Source organism: Saccopteryx bilineata, chromosome 4, assembly GCF_036850765.1.
Source record: "Saccopteryx bilineata isolate mSacBil1 chromosome 4, mSacBil1_pri_phased_curated, whole genome shotgun sequence".
NCBI lineage: Eukaryota > Metazoa > Chordata > Mammalia > Chiroptera > Emballonuridae > Saccopteryx > Saccopteryx bilineata.
The window spans coordinates 157,066,932-157,088,406 of record NC_089493.1 but is presented as its reverse complement, the minus strand read 5'-3'; the positions used below and the strand labels follow the sequence as shown (position 1 = coordinate 157,088,406).

At 42.8% G+C, this 21,475-nt stretch overlaps 1 protein-coding gene and 1 long non-coding RNA gene across 3 annotated transcripts in view; one reads left to right on the top strand and one right to left on the bottom strand.

The window, feature by feature from the left end:
- Positions 1-1,039: 1,039 nt before the first annotated feature.
- Positions 1,040-2,527, bottom strand: LOC136335053 (uncharacterized). The gene is made up of 2 exons (XR_010731256.1): positions 2,392-2,527; positions 1,040-1,166 (listed from the first exon to the last, which is right to left on the bottom strand). It is a non-coding gene; the product is annotated as an uncharacterized lncRNA (long non-coding RNA).
- Positions 2,528-2,655: 128 nt separating this feature from the next.
- The window catches only part of ZNF354A (zinc finger protein 354A), a 34,818-nt gene continuing 15,998 nt past the window's right edge, over positions 2,656-21,475 (top strand). Inside the window, exons 1-4 of one of the 2 annotated variants that reach the window (XM_066272403.1) lie at positions 2,656-2,824; positions 3,841-3,927; positions 7,811-7,937; positions 9,492-9,578. In XM_066272403.1, coding sequence (XP_066128500.1) covers positions 3,895-3,927; positions 7,811-7,937; positions 9,492-9,578 — 247 coding nt within the window. In that variant the 5' untranslated portion in view covers positions 2,656-2,824; positions 3,841-3,894. Of the gene's footprint in view, positions 2,825-3,840; positions 3,928-7,810; positions 7,938-9,491; positions 9,579-21,475 lie in introns of those variants that run through there. The other variant, XM_066272404.1, reaches the window with a different exon arrangement.

The window sequence follows — 21,475 nt, the reverse complement described above, 5'->3', positions numbered from 1 at the left end:
GGGCAGTGTCTTAGGGAATCACCAGGGTGGGGTGAACAGTGTTAGCTAGGTGAATGAGAACTCAGATATGACTACTGTCTTGGGTACGTTGGAGAGGAAGCTCCTTAAAGGAACAATGGCCTCTGCCAGCACTCTGTCTTGGAGGAAGCTGGCCCTTCATCCTTATCTGAAGCCAAATAATTCAGTTTTTCTCCATATATCTCTGACTTGCCTGTTAAGCTGCTGCTCTAGCACTGGAGCTAAGATCCAGTGAGTCCAAGTAAGTCTATGCACTGGCCCTTTAAAAGAAACTTTTTGAGACTACAGGAGTCCTCTGTCTCACTCACAAACAATCCCCATTGGTTTTCACAGCCAAAAGCCATAAAGATACTGGCACTGGGGTGGCCTGGTGTGGGGCTGAGACTCCTCACTACTCATCTGCAGCTGAGATAGCCCTCCTGATTATTTTTTAAGAGAGAGAGAGAGAGAGAAAGAGAGAGAGAGAGAGAAAGGGACAGACAGACAGGGAGAAAGATGAGAAGTATCAACTCATAGTTGTAGCACTTTAGTTGTTAATTGATTGCTTCTCATTATGTGCCTTGACCAGGAAGCTCCAGCTCAAGCCGGTGACCTTGCGCTCAAGCTGGCAACCTTGAGCTTCAAGTCAGTGGCCTTTGGGCTCAAGCCCACCAGTGACCATGGGGTCATGTCTATAATCCCACCCTGAAGCTGGCAACGTCCCAACTCAAGCTAGTGAGCCCAGCCAGATGAGCCCATGCTCAAACCAGCGACCTCAGGTTTCAAACCTGGGTCTGCAGCATCCCAGGCTGAGGCCCACTGTGCAATCACCTGGTCAGAATCAAAGCATATTCGTAAGTGTGGAGAAAAAAACCAAGACAGTTACAATTGCTATTTGCAATGTTCCATTTCGTTAAAAGGAGAGCAGTAGTGATTTACTGCGATTAATATTGTTGTAAAGTTACCGTTCCACTGGGTTTACGTAAAGACACCAAGTCCAAATGAATTTTTTATTTATTTATTTATTTTTTTTTCTTCCAAATGAATTTTTAAGGAGTTTTATTAAAAGGAGGAGATTTATTAATATGCTGGATGCATATGACTAACACGGGAAATAGTTGACCCAAGTCGTGCAGTCTCGAATACGGCCTTGAGGTAGGTTATAGACCCTTGATCACACACAGGTTGACGGGTAAAGAAGGAGAGAAAAATGACATAATCATTAGCAAGCTTATAACATTCGTCTATAGGATTTATGAAAATATTCCTACATATTAAAACTTATAAGGTAACACAATAGCGAAAAATGTTTTACATATTAAAAGACATTCCCAAATCATTTAGTGTTCATCTGCCACCCCATGTCTAGAGGCATATACATCAACTATACCCTTCAGGATGGGAGGGGGAGCCTACATGGCGCCAGGGGATAAGCGTTTGTGAATGGCCCATTAAAGAAGGAAAGAAAGGAGAGGAAAAGGGCTCGCTTAATCGCTTAATCCCCCCCCCCCCCCCCCCCCCCCCCCCCCCCCCGGTGTTTATCCTCTTCCTCACAGGTGCGGGTGTGTGTGTGTGTGTGTGTGTGTGTGTCCAACTTTCCTCTCCACTTCTACTCAAAATTCAGCACAAAATCTCTTTATTTATAATACAATGCTGTCGTCCATCCTGAGTTGGTGCAGATCACACACAAGTACAAAATCTTTCTGTATGCTTAGCCCAAATTATAAAATGCCCTTTAAGCTTCCTAGTAAAAGGGGGTTTCAGTATATCTCCGCAAGTCAGGAAACTTTTACATTTCTCTTCCCTCACTCTCTACAGAAAGGAGAGGACAAGAAACCTGACTCCTCCTCCTAAAATATTAATATTAATTTTTCCATTCTTTGGTACCTTGCCACAATGTGTAGTTCAAAGGTCTGCTAAAAGATATTCAACAAAATGTTAACCCCATCAAGTGTGTTTTTCTTTTACTTAAAAAAAATTACCAACCATTTAAATCTATTCTTTCAGTAAAATTTTTTAGATTATCTGTTGGCTTCTCCTGCCTGGACTGTCGCTCCCCTCCCGCATTGCCTGGAATTTTTCTCCCATTTCTCATCTGGTGGGCTGCAGAGGCCCCCCTACTGACTCTCTCAAATGGGTCCCAGATCCCTGCAATCCTATTCTTTCGTTTTTCCCCTAACACTTATCTTTTAGAAGGTTATATAATTAAGTTCATGGCTCACTGTCTGCTCCCTACCTCCCCAAAAAGTCCTCGAGAGCAATGATCAATGGATGACCTTTGTTTTTGTTCGCTGATATATTTCCAGCTGCCTACAATAGGCTTGGCACATTCACTTCCCTTAAATGACTGGAGGGGAAATTGGTTTGGTCTTCGCGGTTTTCTACTTGCCTTACCATCATTTATGTAGATACAGAGCAACAAGATCCCGCCCTCGAGACCATCCGTTTCTTACGAAGGAACCAGCAGCCCATGCCGCTGCAATACACTCAGGGCGGCGTCAAGTCCAGAATGGGGTCTGGGGATGTGACAGGCTCGCGGGTGCCCCTGCCTGGCAGAAAGCTCAGAGAACTACACTTCCCAGAATCCTCACGTTCTGTCATGGGCCTCATTTCCCAGAGCGATTAGCGGCAGCCCCTACCCGCCCCCTGCCCCGCCTTTCGCGGACCTGCTAGGGCCGCCAGGCGTTTACTGCCCGGGTGAGCGGCTTCCCGGCCGGAGCCCTATCTGGACCGGAGGGATCTGTCCGGCCGGGGAAGTTCCGGAGCCTCCCTCCTGCGGAGTGCGGCCGGCGGAGCACGGCCCCGACACCCTCAAGGCCTGGGCGAGGTGAGCGGCGGAGGGTCAGCCGGAGCGAGGAGCGCGGCCTCGGGCGGATGCGCGCACAGGCCCGAGAGGCGCGAGCCGACCTTTGTGGGCGCGGACTGGCCGTGGGCCTAGCACCCCGGCTCTGTTCGCCTGCGCCCCACGAGCCGCCCCGCTGACGGGCACCTGAACGCCGCGGCAGGTCGGGCACTTCGTCCCTGTGGGCCTGAGGCCCCAGCCACCTGCTTCCTCCGGCCCGCCCCCCGCGCGCCGCCGGCCCTGGCCCGCGGGCCTTTGCAAGTGCTGCGGGCCGTCAGTGCGTGAGGAAAGGGGTGTCCCCGCCTCACTGCCATCCCCGCCCTCCTGGCGGCAGCCGTCTGATCTGCTTTCCGCGAGGAGTGCGTTCTGGCTTCCCCCGATGGCCGAGTGGGGACCTTGACCCAGGTCTTTGGTTCTGTGCCTACTTCTCAGATAGCAGCCACCTCCCCGCCATAGGAGAGCTGCTATTTTCCCTATCCGAAGCAGTTTTCTCTAAGAATCTGGAAATTGATAACTTGACAGGAAGGGTAGGTGTGGGTGGAGAAAAGTTGTCGGTGCACGCAGTGAGGTTAGAGGAGTTGGGATGCGCTGGAGCCCCGCGAGGGGAATCTTGGGGCGCCCTCAGTGGCTCTGTGGGCTGCGGCAGGTGCTCCCACTCTGCCCTTGGTTTCTCGAGCTGTGAAATGGGGGTAATAATGCCAGCAGTGCTGTGGGACAAAATGGTGTGGGCGGTGCCTGGCACATGGTGAGGCTTACTGATTCGCTGCTGCTGCTGGGATTCTAGGTCCTTTTTTTCTGAGCCACTGGAAGGGTTGGGTCGGGACCAGGATGGCCCAGCCCTTCTGGTCCTGTCTGCTCCTGTCTCCTCATGACTTCTCCCGTTGAGGGCACATAGCGCCCTATTAGATGGTGTAAGGATTTGGGAACTGGTGAGTCTGAGGGTGGAAAGTGAAAGGGGTTTCCCTCTTTTTCTCTCTCTTCTCTCCCTTTTCTTTCCTCAGATCTGCCTTCTGGAGACTCTGCCCATCCTCAGGGGAAGAGTCCGGAGAGAGGACATGGCTACTCAACAGAGAGAAGCAAGGTCCCAGGTGAGTTTATTGTACCTCAGGTCTTAGAGATAGACTTTTTTTTGTTCTTTATTTGTTTTGTTTTAATTTTGTTTTGTTTTTCTGTATTCCCTTGAACTGGAGTTCTCTACCCATTGTAGTCTTACACAGGCTTTGGAGCTCAAGTCGTTTTCTCTTTGAAAAGTTGGTTCACCTTGGTGGATTCTGTGGTAGTTGCTTCCCCACAGAATCCCACCCCAACCCCCACCCCCAATCCATGTCTAGTGTTTCCCTTTTTTTTCCCGAACAGACACTCATTTATTTATTAATCTCAGTTCACTATGTGATTACTAATTTGACAAATAAGATGTCACACTTCTTATATCACTTAGGGATAGAACAAGTATCACACTTGGCAGAGTTTCTTTCTGGCCTTGCCTTGGTTCACCTGTATCTTTCTCCCTACCCTTGGCAAGAATGCTTTCCTTTTTTCCCCCCACACCTCAGAATCCTCATGGTACCTTCCCCAGGCTTCTCCAATATGTGTTTTTAGGTTTTTCTCCCTCTTACTCAGAATCGTGTGCCTTGCTTCTACCACTCTTTTTAAAAAATTTTTATTTTTATTTTTCTGAAGTGAGAAGCGGGGGAGAGGCAGGCAGAGAGACTCCTGCATGTGCCTGACCGGGGATCCACCCGTCATACCCACCAGGTGGTGATGATCGGCCCATCTGGGACATTGCTCTGTTGCAATGTGAGCCATTTTAGTGTCTGAGGCAGAGGCTACCGAGCCATCCTCAGCGCCTGGGCCAACTTTTCTCCTATGGAGCCTTGGTTGCAGGAGGGGAAGAGAGAAAGAGAGAGATGCAAGAAGGGGAGGGTTGGAGAAGCAGATGGGCGTTTCTCCTGTGTGCTCTGGCCAGGAATTGAACCCAGAACTTCCACACGTCAGGCTGAGGCTCTACTGCTGAGCCAACCGACCAGGGCCACACTTCTACCACTCTTGAAAACTGATCTTAACCTGCTATTTTTATCTTTTTTTCATGGAAATGAGGGAGGGACTCTATATGGTGAGTCAGTGCTTGAACAAAGGGTAGCCATGTTGGAGGGAACACAGTTGGAGAAGTCTCTTGTCTCTGAGGGCAGAGAGAAAACTCCTCTTAAAGCAGTAGGGAGGATGGATATTGGTAGTGAAGAGGCAGTGTATAAAGTGATTAGGAAGTGGAGGTTTTAAATCAGTTGTCTGGGTTTGAACCTGTATCCTTTGTTGCCATATATGGGTCTTGGGCAAATACCTTCACCTCTCTGTGCCTCAGTTTCCTCATCTGTAAAGTGGGAATAACAAAAATACCTTCTTCATAGGTTAGGTGAGAGGTTCACGTGAATTCGTGCATGAAATGTATTTAGATCAGGGCCTGGCAAAATATGTTGTTGTGGTAGCTGACCAATGTTTTTCTAATAATACCATTAATGTTGATAGAAACTGCTATACAATTTTTTTTTTTTTTTTTAATTCAGTGAGAGGAGAGGAGACAGAGAAAGACTCTTGCAAGCACCCATACCAGCCAGCAAGCCCATTAGGGAACGTTGCTCTGCCCATCTGGGCACTGCTCCATTGCTCAGCAGCTGAGCTCTTTTTAGCACCTGAGGTGGAGGCCATGGAGCCATCCTCAGTTCCTGGGTCCAACTCGCTCCAATCGAGCCTTGGCTGCAGGAGGAGAAGAGAGAGAAATGAGAGAGGGAGGGGTGGAGAAGCAGATGGGCGCTTCTCCTGTGTGCCCTGGTTGGGAATCGAACCCAGGACACCACACACCGGGCTAACGCTCTACTACTGTGCTGACTGGTTAGGGCCTACAATGTCCCTAAGACCCAGAAAATAAATACTTGTCCTTTCTTTACTCAGCTTCATCTAACAATAACAGGTTATGTTGCTGGGGAATGTCCTGAGGTCTTTACCTTTGTTCTCAGTCTCATAACAGCGCAGCAGTTATTATCCCCATTTGACATGTGAGGAAACTGAGGCTCAGAGAAGTCAAGTAACCTGAATTCAAACCAAGTGTGTGTGGCCTCTAAATTCATGGTTGTTATTATCCAGCCATTGCTCTGGTGATCTTTCAGAACACAGGACAGACCCAACCACATATTACCAGGCTCTTCTGCACTGTGATGTTGATGTTAATCTTTTGGACGGACAAAATTTGGTGATGTTTGATCTTCTGAGGCTATGACTAGGGCTTTCCGTTGCATATGTGGGCTGCTTTTTTCTAAGGCTTTGCCATTCCATTCTAACAGCAGAGTTGCTTTTTTGCCCAGAAGCTTCCCATCCTTGAGTGTGTATGAATCCTGTATGACATTCTCCCTAACCTTGTCTGCTGCCTGTATGTCAGTACTGTGTGGACCTCTGTGTGAAACTCACTGACAGGATGTTTATGAACAGAGAGAGAAAATACTGAGTACTGGGTTAAAAGAGAACTTTATTGTCCTGCCTCTGTCACTAATAAATTATGTGACCTGGGGTCTTGATTGCCCTGGACTTTGTGTTCTTCATCTCTAAAATGAGAATTGAACTGGGAGGTGGTGTACAATCCTGTCCAGCTACACTTTGTCTTTTGTTGTTCAAATTATGTCATGTTCTTCTCTTTCAGTTGAGTCATAAGTTCTTTTTAGGGCAGGATCATTTTTTGTATTCCCCCTTATGCCAGTAAGTTATTTTTCTTATTATACACGTATTGCATGCTCATGTTAAAAGTTCAGAGAATAAAAAATACATATATGTAAAAGAAATGAAAATCACTCTTACCCCAACATCTGGAGATAACCACTGTCATCCCTTTGGTATGCATCTTTCAGAATCATTTTTTATGCCCCTTTATTTATTTATGTATATTTATATATGTATGTATTTATTTTATTTTAACTTTTATTGTGACAAACTATACATTACAAAGCCCTTTTTGAGTGTATGATTCAATGGCATTAAGTACATTCACACTATTGTGTAACCCTCACCACTGTCCATCTCCATTATGTGGATTATCTCATTTATTGATATTTCTTAACCTGTGGGGTAGGCATTGACTGGTCATTTTGCAGAGTGGTTAAGAATTGCACCTTGGACAATCTCCTGGGTTGGAATTCCATCTCTACCACTGAGCAGCTATGATACTGTGATTTATAATATAAAATATATATTTGCTCTTCATTCCTGTTTCTGGCACATAGCTTCCAAAGAACTTATAATTCCCTATGTAATTAGTAATATTTGGGTTTTTTTTCTCTTTTTTACCTGAGATAACTTCAAAGCAATAAAGGTGAAATGTTTTGTTACTCGTCACCACCCTTTTCAGTGACACAAGTTTATTTTAAAGAGGTGACTTTAGTAAAGGCCCTGAGGATTAGGGTTCATTGCCAGAGAAACCAACTCCAACTAGAGGTTTAGAACTTTCAGCCATCCACCCCCACCACCTGCCTCAGGCTGGAGGTTGAATCGGTCCCATCTGTGTAATGATTCAATCAGTCATGGGTGTGTAATGGCCCGTGATTTAATCCATCATGCCTTCGTAAGGAAGCCTCAATAAACACCGAAAAGGACAGCGTCCCCAGAGCTTTCTGGTTGGTGAATGAACGTGTGGAGATTTGAGGAGAGTGGCACATCCAGAGTGTGTGGAAGCTCTTTGCCCTTTCTGCAAAGCTTGCATCTCTTCATTGGCTGTTCCAGAGTTATATCCTTTTATAATAAACCAGTAATCTAGTAAGTGACTTGTTTCTCTGAATTCTGTGAGCCACTCTAGCAAATTAATTGAACCTGAGGAGTGGGTTATGGAAATCTCTGAATAAGCATTTCATGGTAGCCATCTGTGTCCATACTGCCACTGTCTTCACTCTGTGATAGTGGTCCTGGGTGAGCTGGGATGGCTTGTCTTTACAGATGTCAGTGACATTCAAGGATGTGGCTGTGCTCTTTACGAGGGATGAATGGAGAAAACTGCGTCCTTCTCAGAGAAACTTGTACCAGGATGTGATGTTGGAAAACTACAATAACCTGGTCTCACTGGGTAAGGAAGTTTTCCCTATAGACACAGAATTCAGAAGTGGGAGTAACTGGGCACCCCTTCCCTGGATGGATGCCACAGGTCATCAGAAACTTCAGCTGAGTTTTGTCTTAGGATTGTACAAATTGGATCTCCAAAAATAAATATTCAAAACCTTCTCCCTTGGTAGGTATTGAATTGCCCCATGGATGGCACAGTCTACACAGTTACACATCAGAAACCCTCCCACCTGAGGCATCATTTTTCCATTATGATGGTTCTGTGGTTGCTGACCTCTCGGCAGAGAGTATCCCTCAGCCCTCTTCATTGACTTACTACTTGCCTTTGCCAATTCTCTTTTTCAACTCAGAAATTGAGATAACGTAGTACCTGCTTTCCTGGATAAGAGCTGTGGGTTGTCTAATAAACTTTTGCTGAGTTTTGCTGTGAGATTGTCCTTATGGGATCTCTGTAAATAATTCTTAACATATTCACTCTTAGAAGCATGCAGTTATCTCATGTAGGGGAATGGAGGGGTGGTATTGATAATCATTCCTACCCCTCTATATAGTTGCACATTAGAGTTTCTTCATGGTTCAGGCATTATTTTTTTTACGACAATTGTTCTGTGGTTTGTTACTCTCTATCTGCCACTTGCCCTTCCTACCTCTTTTCTAGGGGTCAGCAAACTTTTTCTCTAAAGGGTCAGGTAGTAAGTAAGTATTTTAGGCTTTGTGGGCCATATATGGTCTCTGTAACATACTCTTGTTTTCCCCAGCCATTCTTTGTTTAAGGGCCATACATAAATAGATAGTGGCCTAGATTTTGCCTATGACCCATAGTTTGCTGACTGCTGCTATCATTGAAAGGGAGTCAGTGTTCTCTCATTTTAAACAAGCTACTTGGTGCAATCCTTTCTGTAGATACCTATTTCCAAATTTTAATTCAGTCTATACCAGTGGTAGTCAACCTGGTCCCTACCGCCCACTAGTGGGCATTCCATCTCTCATGGTGGGCGGTGGTGGAGCAACCAAAGTATAAATAAAAAGATAGATTTAACTATAGTAAGTTGTTTTATAAAGATTTATTCTGCCAAACTTAGCAAAAATCCGACATAAAGTACTTGGTAAGTAATTATTATTATATGCTTTAACTTGCTGTAACTCTGCTTTATAAATTTTATAAAGTTACTTCCCTACTTTATAAATCACCATTACTGTGGAACCGGTGGGTGGTTAGAAAATTTTACTACTAACAGAGATACAAAAGTGGGCGGTAGGTATAAAAAGGTTGACTACCCCTGGTCTATACATTTAACATATTCCATCTTCTATAGGAAGCCAGTGGCACCCTATTAATCAGGCTGCATGTTTATGCTATTTCCCTAATGTACAACTAATTATTACATTGTTGCATCCTACAAAGTCCTTTCCTTCTGTGGGGGCACAACTTGAGCATCCCATAGAAGCTTTTCATACCATCAACTGAGTTTTCCATTCAGATCTGAGATACCTCTTTGTGTCAAAAATAAAACCACCCAAGTCTTTTTTTTTTCTTTTTCTTTTTGTCTATGAGCAGGACCCCCATTTTCCAAACCAGAAGTGATCTCCCTGTTGCAGCAAGGGGAAGAGCCCTGGATGGTTGATGAAGAAGGCTCCTCTCTTGGTGAGTGGGGGGCTAAGGTTTCTGGGAATAGCTGCAGGCAAAGGTCTGGTTAACAGATGGCTGGTGCGGTTTGCAGGTGGTGATCAGGAAAGTTTTTCCATAGTTCTCAGTCCTCAGGAAGAGGTGGAGAAGGGGATACTGAGGACCCTAGACATGAGCTTCCTCTTTTTCCCTGGTAGTCACTTCACAAATGAATTTCTCAGGATCTCTTTTCTTGTTTTTGTTTCAAAAGAGAGCAACATTCTTGTGTTCATTCAGCGAACATGGTATATTTATAGAATTGCAAGTAGTTCATTCTTACTGAGGCTCAGGGTATGTCTAGGGAAAGAAGAAACGGAGAAAGGAAATGATTTTAGGAAACTTGACGGGGGCCCCATTATGCAGTGCTTTGGTATAGTTCTTAGAGATGTGAACTGTCTGATGAGTGACTGCAGAGGATTTTAAGCAGAAGAATTATATGGTCCTTGATATTTTAGAAATGTTGGTCTGAATCTGAAACAATTTAACATCCTTCATTAAAGGCACAGCTGAATTGATGCTGTGGTTTGTCCTGACTTGTGGCATATAGTCAGAAAGAGAAGCTGATGGGGACAAAGCTCCTGCCAAGGCATGTTCAGGGCTACAGGAAGTTCTGGTGCATTTTTATGATACATATGTCACTATTTATGTTAAAAGAAGATTACGTGGGTATTTGTGGAAAGTATAGCGTGCACGTAAGTACAGAGAAGGTAATGGCACAGCTTAGCTGGTAACATTTATATTTGAATTGGGATTGAGAATGAGTGAGATGAAAGGGTGCTTTATATGTAATCTTTTCATTTTTCACATGGAGAATATTTCATGAAGTTCTTAGTAATTTGAAATTATTAAGAGTGGTCTCTATGGGCCTGACCAGGAGGTTTTACAGTGGATAGAGGGTTGCTTGGGACACTGAGGATGCAGGTTTGAAACCCTGAGGTCCCTGGCTTGAGTGCAGGCTCATTGGCTTGAGTGCGGGCTCACCAGCTGGAGCATGGGGTTGCCAGCTTGAGCATGGGGTTGCCAGCCTGAACATGGGATCATACATATGACCCCATGGTCTCTGGCTTGAGACCAAAGGTCACTGACTTGAAGCCCAAGATCACTGGCTTGAGCAAGGGGTCTCTTGCTCTGTTGAAGTGCATTGTCAAGGCACATAATGAGAAAGCAATCAATGAACAACCAAAGTGCCACAACTATGAGTTGATGCTTCTCATCTCTCTCCCTGTCTATCTGTCCCTGTCTGTCTGTCTGTCTCTCTCTCACTTACAAACACAAAAAAGAACGGTCATTAAAAAAGAATGGTCACGCCTGACCAGGCGGTGGTGCAGTGGATAGAGCGTCGGACTGGGATGAGGAAGGACCCAGGTTCGAGACCCCGAGGTCACCAGCTTGAGCGCGGGCTCATCTGGTTTGAGCAAAGCTCACCAGCTTGAGCCCAAGGTTGCTGGCTCCAGCAAGGGGTTACTTGGTCTGCTGAAGGCCAACGGTCAAGGCACATATGAGAAAGCAATCAATGAACAACTAAGGTGTCGCGACGCACAACGAAAAACTGATGATTGATGCTTCTCATCTCTCTTCGTTCCTGTCTGTCTGTCCCTGTCTATCCTTCTCTCTGACTGTCTCTGTAAAAAAAAAAAAAAAAAAGAATGGTCACTTTGAAAGCATTGCAGGGGAAACTTTTTTATAAATTATATTTATAAAATTAAATTTAATGGGATGACATCAATAAGAGTACCTAAGTTGCAGGTAAACATTTCTATAGCATTTGAACTGTTAATTGTGTTGTGTGCCCATCACCCAAAGTCAAATCATTTTCTGCACCATATATTTGTCCTGCTTTGCTCCCCTCCCCCTGGTAACCACTCACTTTTATCTATGTCCACGAGTCTCATTTTTATATCCCGCCTATGTGTGAAATCATATACAGTGCTCACAAAAATGAGGGGATCAGGGAACATGCAGATACTCCAGTACTTGCAGCTTTTTGTATAGTGCATTTTCACCAATGAAATAAAAGTTGGTTTTGTATCTTACTTGCATAATTGAACAACTTTCTTTGACTTGTCATTTGCTTTTCTGATGTTCTTGTTTAATTAAAAAATCAAATGCTTCTTTTATCACTTTATAGTCATTTTGAAATATCCCCTAATTTTTGTAAGCAGTACAGTTCTTAACTTTTTCTGATTTACTTACTTCATTTATTTCACTCAAGATCCATCCATGTTGTTGTAAATGGCAACATGTCATCATTTCTTATGGCTGAGTAGTATTCCATTGTATATATGAACCACATCTTCTTTACCTAATCCTTGATCAAGGGACACTTTGGTTGTTTCCATGTCTTGGCCACTGTGAATAATGCTGTGATTACCATGAGGTGCATCTGTTTTTACATATCAGTGTTTCCAAGTGTTTTGGGTAGATACCCAGTAGAGGGATTGCTGGGTCATATGGTAGTTCTATTCTTAATTTTTTGAGGAACCACCATATTTTCTTCCATAATAGCTGCACCAGTTTACATTCTCACCATCAGTGAATGAGGGTTCCTTTTTTTTTCCCACAGTCTCTCCAACACTTATGTGTCTCGTTGATAATAGCCAATCTAACAGGTGTCAGGTGGTAGGTATCTCATTGTAGTTTTGCTTTACAGTTTTCTAATAGCTAGTGCAGATGAGTATCTTTTCATATATCTGTTGGCCATTTGTATGTCTTCTTTGGAGAAGTGTCTATTCAGGTCTTCTCCCCATTTTTAAATTGGATTGTTTGATTATTTATTGCTGAGCTTTGTGAGTTCTTTATATATTTTGGATGTTAACCTTTATCAGAGCTGTTTGCAAATATCTCCCATTTGGTTGGCTGCATTTTTGTTTTGTTGGTTCTTTTGCTGTGCAGAAGCTTTTCAGTGTGATATAGTCCCATTCATTTGTTTTTGACTTCACTTCTCTTGTCTTTGGGCTCAAAATCATAAAATGTTCTCTATAGCCAAGGTCCATAAGTTTAGTACCTACAGTATTTCCCCATGTGTAAGACACACCCTTTTTCAAAAAATTTGGGGTCTAAAAACTGGGTGCATCTTATACAGTGGTTGTAGGTTTTTTTACTTGTGGTTTCTGCTTTTTCTCACTTCTTTTTGCGCTTATTGTTGAAGAGTGATTCATCATCAGACACAGATGAGGACAAGCTAATGGATGGGAGTTTTGACAGTGATGAGGAGTTGTATAAATTTAATGATGAATAAAATTTGAGTTCAATAACTTTATGCAGTACTTTTTTTTTTAAATTTGGGCCCCCAAATTAAGATGCGTCTTATACATGGGAGCATCTTATAAATAGGGAAATACAGTATGTTTTCTTCTATGTAATTTATTGTTTCAGATCTTATATTTAGGTCTTAGATCAATTTTTTTGAATTAAGTTTTTTTGTATAGGGCAGGATATAGTCAAGTTTTATTCTTTTGTATGTGGTTTCTGATTTTCCCAGCACCATTTATTGAAGAGGCTTTTTTTTTCTCCATTGGCATGTTTTTGGCTCCTTTGTCAAAGATTGTATGTAAGTGTGTGTGTGTGTGGGTGCGTGTGTGGTTTTATTTCTGGGCTCTTAATTCTGTTTTATTGGTCTGTATGTCTGTTTATTTGCTAGGACCATGCTGTTTTGATTATTGTGGCTCTGTAATATAATTTGAAGTCAGGTAGTGTGATACCTTTGACTTTATTCTTTTATGTCAGGATTGCTTTGGCTATTCAGGATTTTTTATGATTCCATACAAACCTGGTAATTTTTTGTTCTATTTCTTTAAAAAATGACATTGGGATTTTGATGGGGATTACATTAAATTTGTATATTGCTTTGGGTAATATGGCCATTTTAACTATGGTGATTTTTCCAATCCATGAACATGGAATATTTTTCCATTTCATTATGTCTTTTTCAATTTTTTTCAATAATTTTTGTAGTTTTCAGGTCCTTCACATCCTTTGTTAAGTTTATTTGTAGGTATTTTGTTGTTGTTGTTGCAATTGTAAAAGGAATTTTTTTTTGTTTATTTTCTGAAGTTTTGTTGTTGTTGGTGTATCAGAAACCAGGAGTTTTGTATATTGATTTTGTAACCTGCTACTTTACTATATTGGAGACTTTGGGGTTTTCTATATACAGGATCATGTCTTCAGCAAAAAAATAATACCTTTACTTCTTATTTTCTGATATGAATATCTTTTATTTCTTTCTCTTGCTTGATTGCTCTGGCTAAGACTTCCAGTTCTATGTTGAATAAGAGTGGAGAGAATGGGCAGCCTTGTCTTGTTCTTCATTTTAGAGAAAAAGTCTTCAGGTTTTTGCTATTTAAAATGATATTAGCTGATGGTTTATCATATATGGGCTTTATTATGTTGAGTATTATAAGAAGTATTACTTTCTTTTTATACCCATCTCATTGAATGTTTTAAATGTAAATGGATGTTGTATTTTATCAAATACCTTTTCTTCATCTATTGATAGAATCATATGATTTTTGTTCTTTGTTTTGTTGCTGTGTGTTACATCGATCGATTTACGTATGTTGAACCCTCCTTGTGCTCCTGGAATGAATCCTACTTATTGTGATGTATTATTTTTTAATGTGTTGTTGTATTTGATTTGCTAGTATTTTTGCATCTGTATTTATTAGAGATATTGGTCTGTAGTCTTCTTATTTTGTGTTGTCCCTGCCAGTTGGTATCAGGGTTATGTTGGCCTCACAGAATGTGTTAGTGTATACTGCTTCTTCTTCGACTTGTTGAAGACTTTGAGAAGGGGAAAAATTTAAAGTGAGGAAAAACTAGATATGGGAAAATTCTGGAGACTATTGCATAATGAGATGTGAATGAAATACTCTGGTAGAGATTGCCAGTGGTCAGTTGTATAAAGTACAGTGTGTCCGTAAAGTCCTGGTGCACTTTTGACCGGTCACAGGAAAGCAACAAAAGACTATAGAAATGTGAAGTCTGCACCAAATAAAAGGAAAACCCTCCCAGTTTCTGTAGGTTGATGTGGCAGCATGTGCGCATGCGCAGATGATGACGTAACACCGTGTATACAGCAGAGCAGTCCACGGCCATGCCAGTCGAGATGTGGATGGTACAGAGGAAAGTTCAGTGTGTTCTGTGGCTTGCTAAATTCAAATTCGTGACCAAAGTGCAACGTGAATATCAGCACATTTATAACGAAGTGCCACCACATAGGAATAACATTACTCGATGGGATAAGCAGTTGAAGGAAATCAGCAGTTTGGTGGAGAAACCCCATTCTGGTAGGCCATCAGTCAGTGATGAGTCTATAGAGGCTATACGGGATAGCTACTTAAGGAGCCCTAAAAAATCTGTGTGTGAGCCCACATCGAACTACACTGAGTAGGTCTGAAACTGGGAGTTTTCCTTTTATTTGGTGCAGATTTCACATTTCTGTCATCTTTTGTTGCTTTTCCGTGACCGGTCAAAAGTGCACCATGACTTTACGGACACACTGTATACAGGATTGAAACTCGAGGAAGGTCAGCAGTGGTACAAAGGTGGCATTTGAAGCATTGAGCCGACTAGGCAAGGTAACAGCAAAAGACAGAATCCCAGGTAACCTTAACATTTACAAGTTGGATTAGGATAGAAGAATCGGGCCTTTCAGATAAACATGGTAGTTGCCTCCTCCCACAACCACATCAAAATTACGACTAAACTATAGAACAACTATCATTTGAAACCACCTGAAATTGAGCTGAGTGGAAGTCCTTCTACTAGGGAATTAAAGAAGAAGCCACACTAAGACTGGTAGGAGGGGCAGAGAAACAGACCTGGCTGGCCCCATACCCATATGTGGTAGATAAAAATTCAGAGGGATTTGTCAGTTGCAGAGGTCCCCCTGAACAGTTAAGGGTCCAGCCCCACATCAGAACCCCCAGCTCAGGGTTTCAGTGCCAGGAAGAGAAGTCCTCATAACTTCTGGCTGTAAAAACCAGAGGGGATTGTAACTGTCTGAGACAGAGGCTGCTGGAATCCCAGGCAGATCCTCTAAGAAGGCCCATATATGGCCTTACTTGGACTCACTCCCTATAAACTCTGGTGCTGAGACTGCAGCTTGAAAGGATCCAGGGACATATGGAGAAAAACTAAATTGTCTGACATCAAGTGAGAGCTGGGGGGAAAAGCTTTCTCCTAGATAGAAATGCTGGCAGAGGCCATTGTTCCTTTGATGAGCCCTCCTTTCGTAGAGCCAGCAGTTGGACATCATATCTGGAACTCCATTAACCTGACTCACACTGTTTGCTCTGTCCTGGTGATTCCCGAAGGTCCTACTCCGCCTAAGTTTCAGGCCCACCCAAGGCTGTTTTCAGTGGTTTATGCATAGAAATGTCCTATCTTGGCTTATGCTTCAGACTTTCCTAAAATCTTTCAAACAAGCAGCATTTGAACTCAGTGTGCTCCATACCTCTCACTAAGTGGCACAGGCCTGGCACTAGCAGCAGCCAGCCTTGGTTCACAGTTTGGCCTCACCTTGGCAACTCCAAGCCTAGCACAAGTAGCAGCCATCTTCAGATTGCTTTGTAGCTCATGCTGAGTGGCCCCAGGCGGACACAAGCTGTGGGTGACCTTGGTTGGTACCTACTGGGAGGTCCCAGAGCCAGCACAATTGGTAAACAGCTTCAGATCATTTTGAAACAGTACCCAAACACCTCCACAAGCGACACACTCAAGGAACTGACTCAGCAGGCACCAGAGCCCCGCTGAATAAGTCCTTCTCTTTGGCGTGGGCCCCTGCACAGCTGATTCTCCATAGAGGTCAGTGGTTGCAGCCAGTCCTTGTAGCTGATGGGCCTGGGGGTAAATCCTTCCCATTGATGTGCCAACAACAACCAAGGCTCAACTACAAGAGAAGGGTGTACACAGCCCACAGGGGGGTTGCACCTGGAGTGTCCACCTTGGGTGATAAGAGAGGTTGTGTCACTGGACCCTACAGAACACCCACTATAGAAGGCCATTCTACCAAGTCCAGGAGATAATAGCTCTTCCTAACACATAGAAACAAACACAGGGAGGTTACCAAAGGAGGAGACTAAGAAACATGTTCCAAATGAAAGAACAAAGCTCCACTAAAAGAACTAAACAAAATGGACACAAGCAATCTACTAGATGCAGAGTTCAAAACATTGGTTAAGGATGCTCAGTGAACTTAGTGAGAACCTCAAACAGCATAAAAAAGGACATGGAAACCATATAAAGAGAACCAGGCAGAAATGAACGATACACTAACTGAAATAATAATTTACAGGGAATCAACAATAGAGAAGATGAAGCTGAGAATCAGATCAGCAATTCGGAGTATAAGAAAGCAAAAACACCCAATCAGAACAGCAAAAAAAAAAAAAAAAAAAAAAAAAAAAAAATGAAGTTAGTGTAAGGAGCCTCTGGGACAACATCAAATGTACCAAGTGAAGGAAATAAACATACAAGCCATACAGGCACAGTTTCCAACAAGATGAAACCAAAGAGATCCACATCAAGACGTAATAATTAAAATGCAAAATGTTGAAGACAGAGAATCTTAAAGGCAGCAAGAGAAAAGCAGTTGTCTATATGGAGCTCCCATAATACTGTTAGCTGATTTCTTTTTCTTTTTCTTTTTTACAGAGACAGAGAGAGAGTCAGAGGGACAGACAGGGACAGACAGACAGGAACAGAGAGAGAGATGAGAAGCATCAATCATCAGTTTTTTGTTGTGACACCTTAGTTGTTCATTGATTGCTTTCTCATATGTGCCTTGACCGTGGGCCTTCAGCAGACCGAGTAACCACTTGCTCAAGCCATTGACCTTGAGTCCAAGCTGGTGAGCTTTGCTCAAACCAGATGAGCCCGCACTCAAGCTGGTAACCTCGGGGTCTCGAACCTGGGTCCTCCACATCCCAGTCCCACGCTCTATCCACTGTGCCACTGCCTGGTCAGGCTGTTTGCTGATTTCTTAACAGAAACTTTGCAGGCCAGAAGGGATTGACAGGAAATAGTCAAAGTGTTGAAAAGCAAGGACCTACAACCAAGATATCAGCAAAGCTATCATTTAGAATCAAAAGACAAATAAAGAATTTCCCAAACAAGAAAAGCTAAAGGAGTCCATCACCACCAAACCAGTATTGCATGAATTGTTAAAGGATGTTCTTTAAGAATAAAAGTATATGAACAAAAAATGATTGAACATATCTATTAACAATTAAATAAAAAAAAGTAAATGAACAGGCAGAAGAGAAACAGACTCAGGTACAGAGAACATTTTGAAGGTTACCAGATGGGATGGGGGATTAGGGAAATGGGTGAAAAAGGTGAAGGGATTAAGAAGTACAGCTTGGTTGTTACAGAATAGTCATGGGATTCAGAGTACAGCATAGGGAATATAGTCAATAATCTAATAATTGTGGGGTGTCAGATAGGTACGAGATTTATTTGTATGATCACTTAGTTGTAGAATGTCTAATCACTAGGGTGTATACCTGAAAGCAATATAATATTTTATGTCAACTGTAATTGAAAAAATAAAAATGATTAAAAAGAAAGAATTAGAGAAATGAGAGAGGTGGCTGTGTTAGAAGTTGGGGAGAGAAGGGTGCAGGTCCTGCACTGGTAGAGCTCATAATTGAGCGGGGAGACTATTGTTCATGAACTGAGCACAAAGGGTGTGGAATGACAGATTCTGGCCAGCACTTTATGTGAAAGGTACAAAGTGCTGAAAATAGACCGGGAGGGAGTGGTATTGGCAAAGGCTTTGCTGAGGAAGGATGGGTCTGAAGATGAGGAGAAATAGTTCAAACATAGGAAAGGGCACGTGTGAGTGGAGGCCAGCATGTGCAAATGGGAGTAAGGGGAGAAGAGGGTATCAGTCCCACTGTTAAGTGTAGGATGAACCTGGCTGCAAGATCAGAGGAAGAGAAGAAAGAATCCCTTTTGCCTTACACACTTTCTGAACCTTCGCTTGATAAAGGAGTCTCCCTGAGTGACCTGAGCATTCATTGGATTAAATAGAATAGAAAGTGTGACTGGAGTCTGAAGCTGCCCAGAGAGATGCTCAGGCCACCTGAGAGTGATCGGGGTCCTCAGTTAGCCCCCATCCCAGGTTTGGGAAAACCTCCCTGAAGAAAAACTACCAATAGATGTTGAAGGGAGTGAGGATACCGGCACTGAGCAGTATGTGTGTTTCTATGGGATGGGATAAACCTCTCTCTCCTCAAAGATGAAAGTCAGGTGGGTGTTCTGGCCTGTGGCTGGGTCTGTCCTGTACCCCTGGCAAGTCCCTCATCTGCCTGGACTAAATATGTCCTCAGGACAGCTTCTCTTCCCAGGGGAGCTCACTGCCATGTGACCTTGGGTGAAGGACCTGGATGTTCTTGAGAGTGCCTCCGTGTTAACTCTAGATTAGACCCAAAAACCTGTCCTTTGAACAGCTGGTGAGAAGGAAAAGTTTGTACTTTTAGGGTTGCACTTTGAGAGCCTCTAGTTGCATCAGAATGTACTTTAAAGAGTTATTTTCACTTCAGTACTATTCACAAATAAGAAAAACAAAGAAAAACGGTGTTATCCCTGAGTATGTATTAAATTGACAGATAGGAGGAGATGGCTCAGTGGCTCTGTGTCTTACCTGAGTCTCTTGATTATGAAATGTGCCCTAATTCTAATGACTGAGGGTATGCTCTCTGGAAGAGTTGTAATAAGAATGTGGTTGTATGAATTTACACATCTCATGAGTTTGGTTTACACCCATATGTGGATATATTCTTGAAATCTAAAATTTAAATATCCAGGGATGATCTAGGTAAAACCATGACCACCAATGAAAAAGTGTTTTTCTCACTTTTTTCTCTTGGGCTGTCATAATGCAGGAAGCCATGTAGGGTGGACAGAACATGTGCAGGATGGTCAGTGTTGGGGGACATGGTGGGGGTGCCATGCACAGAGGGCCATGCATTTTCTAATTTATACAAACGTGCTGTTGGGGTGAGCAGCCTAGTGAAATAGTGTGCAGTGGTTTTACTTAGTGAATTTCTTACAAGGTTTAAGTGGAGCCCAAATACTCTGTAGTTGTGCTAATGTGTTCGAATTAGTTTTGCCTTCATCCTTGCCCTTCTGATAAAGAGTCCAACATGGGCCCTGTACCTCCCTCCTGCCACCAATATTTGCTCTCTTTGTAGCTGTCAGAATGATTTATTTAAAAGGTAAATTAGCCTGACCTGTGGTGGCACAGTGGATAAAGCGTTTACCTGGAATGCTAAGGTTGCTGGTTCAAAACCCTAGGCTTGCCCAGTCAAGGCACATACAGGAAACAACTACTACAAGTAGATGCTTCCTGCTTCTCCCCCCTCTTTCTCTCTCTCTCTCCTCTCTCTAAAAATCAGTAAACAAAATCCAGAGGAAAAAAATTATTTAAAAGGTAAATTAGAATATCTCACTTCCATGCTCAAAACCTGAGCATGGCTCAGGTTGGCTTCATAGAGCACAATCCAAAATTCTGAACGTGGCCTTCAGAGGTCTACATGGTCTGACCCTGGCTGTCTCTTCACCTTTACCTCCATCCACTCAGCCCTTTATATGAGGACTCTATTGACTCTGGCTTCCTTGTAGTTCTTCAGGCAAGCTGAGCAGGCTCCATCTCGGGGCCTCTGCATTTATGTTTTCCTCTGTTGGGCCATTCTTCTTCCTGACAACTGCAAGCCCTAGTGACTCACTTCCTCATATACAGGTTTCTACTCAAAGGTATTTTCCTAAAGTCACAGCTCATCTAAAACACAGCTCATTGTCTTTCTTATTCTTTTTATTTTTAAATTTTTCTTTCAATTACAGTTTATAGTCAATATTATCTTGTATTATTTTCAGGTGTATTGCAGTCATAAACTTTACAAAGGGTTCCCCTTGATAGTTTCAGTACACACTTTATAATATACATAGTTATTACAGTATTATTGACTATATTCCCTATGGTGTACTTTATATCTGCATAACTTTTTGGTAACTATCCATCTGTACTTCTCAATCTCTTCACAGCTTTCACCCAGTCCCCCTCCTCCCCCCCTTTGGAAACATTTCTTTTCTCTGTCTGTGAGTCTGTTCTGTTTTGTTTATTTTGAATTCATATGGCATTTGTCTTTCTCTGACTGACTTATTTCACTTAGCATAATCCCTCGAGGTCTATTCATGCTGTTGCAAATGGTAATGTTTCATTCTTTTTTATGGCCGAGTAATATTCCATTGTACATAAGTACCACAGCTTTTTATTTTATTTTATTTATTTATTTTATTTTTACAGAGACAGAGTCAGAGAGAGGGATAGACAGGGACAGACAGACAGGAACAGAGAGAGAGATGAGAAGCATCAATCATCAGTTTTTTGTTGCACATTGCGACACTTTAGTTGTTCATTGATTGCTTTTTCATATGTGCCTTGACTGCGGGCCTTCAGCAGACCAAGTAACCCCTTGTTTGAGCCAGTGACCTTGGGTCCAAGCTGGTGAGCTTTTGCTCAAACCAGATGAACCCATGCTTAAGCTGGCGACCTTGGGGTCTCGAACCTGGGTTCTTGACATCCCAGTCTGATGCTTTATCCACTTCGCCACCACCTGGTCAGGCTGTACCACAGCTTTTTAAACCACTCTTCAATTGATGGTCACTTGGATTGCTTCCAGATGTTGGCTATTGTAGATAACACTATAGTGAACATAGGAGTGCATATATTCTTTTGAATTAATGTTTTGGATATATTTCCAGAAGTGGAATTTCTGGGTCATAACGTAGTTCCATTTTTTATTTTTTGAGGAGTCTTTACACTGTTTTCTATAGTGGCGTGCATCTGCATTCCCACCAACAGTGCACAAGGG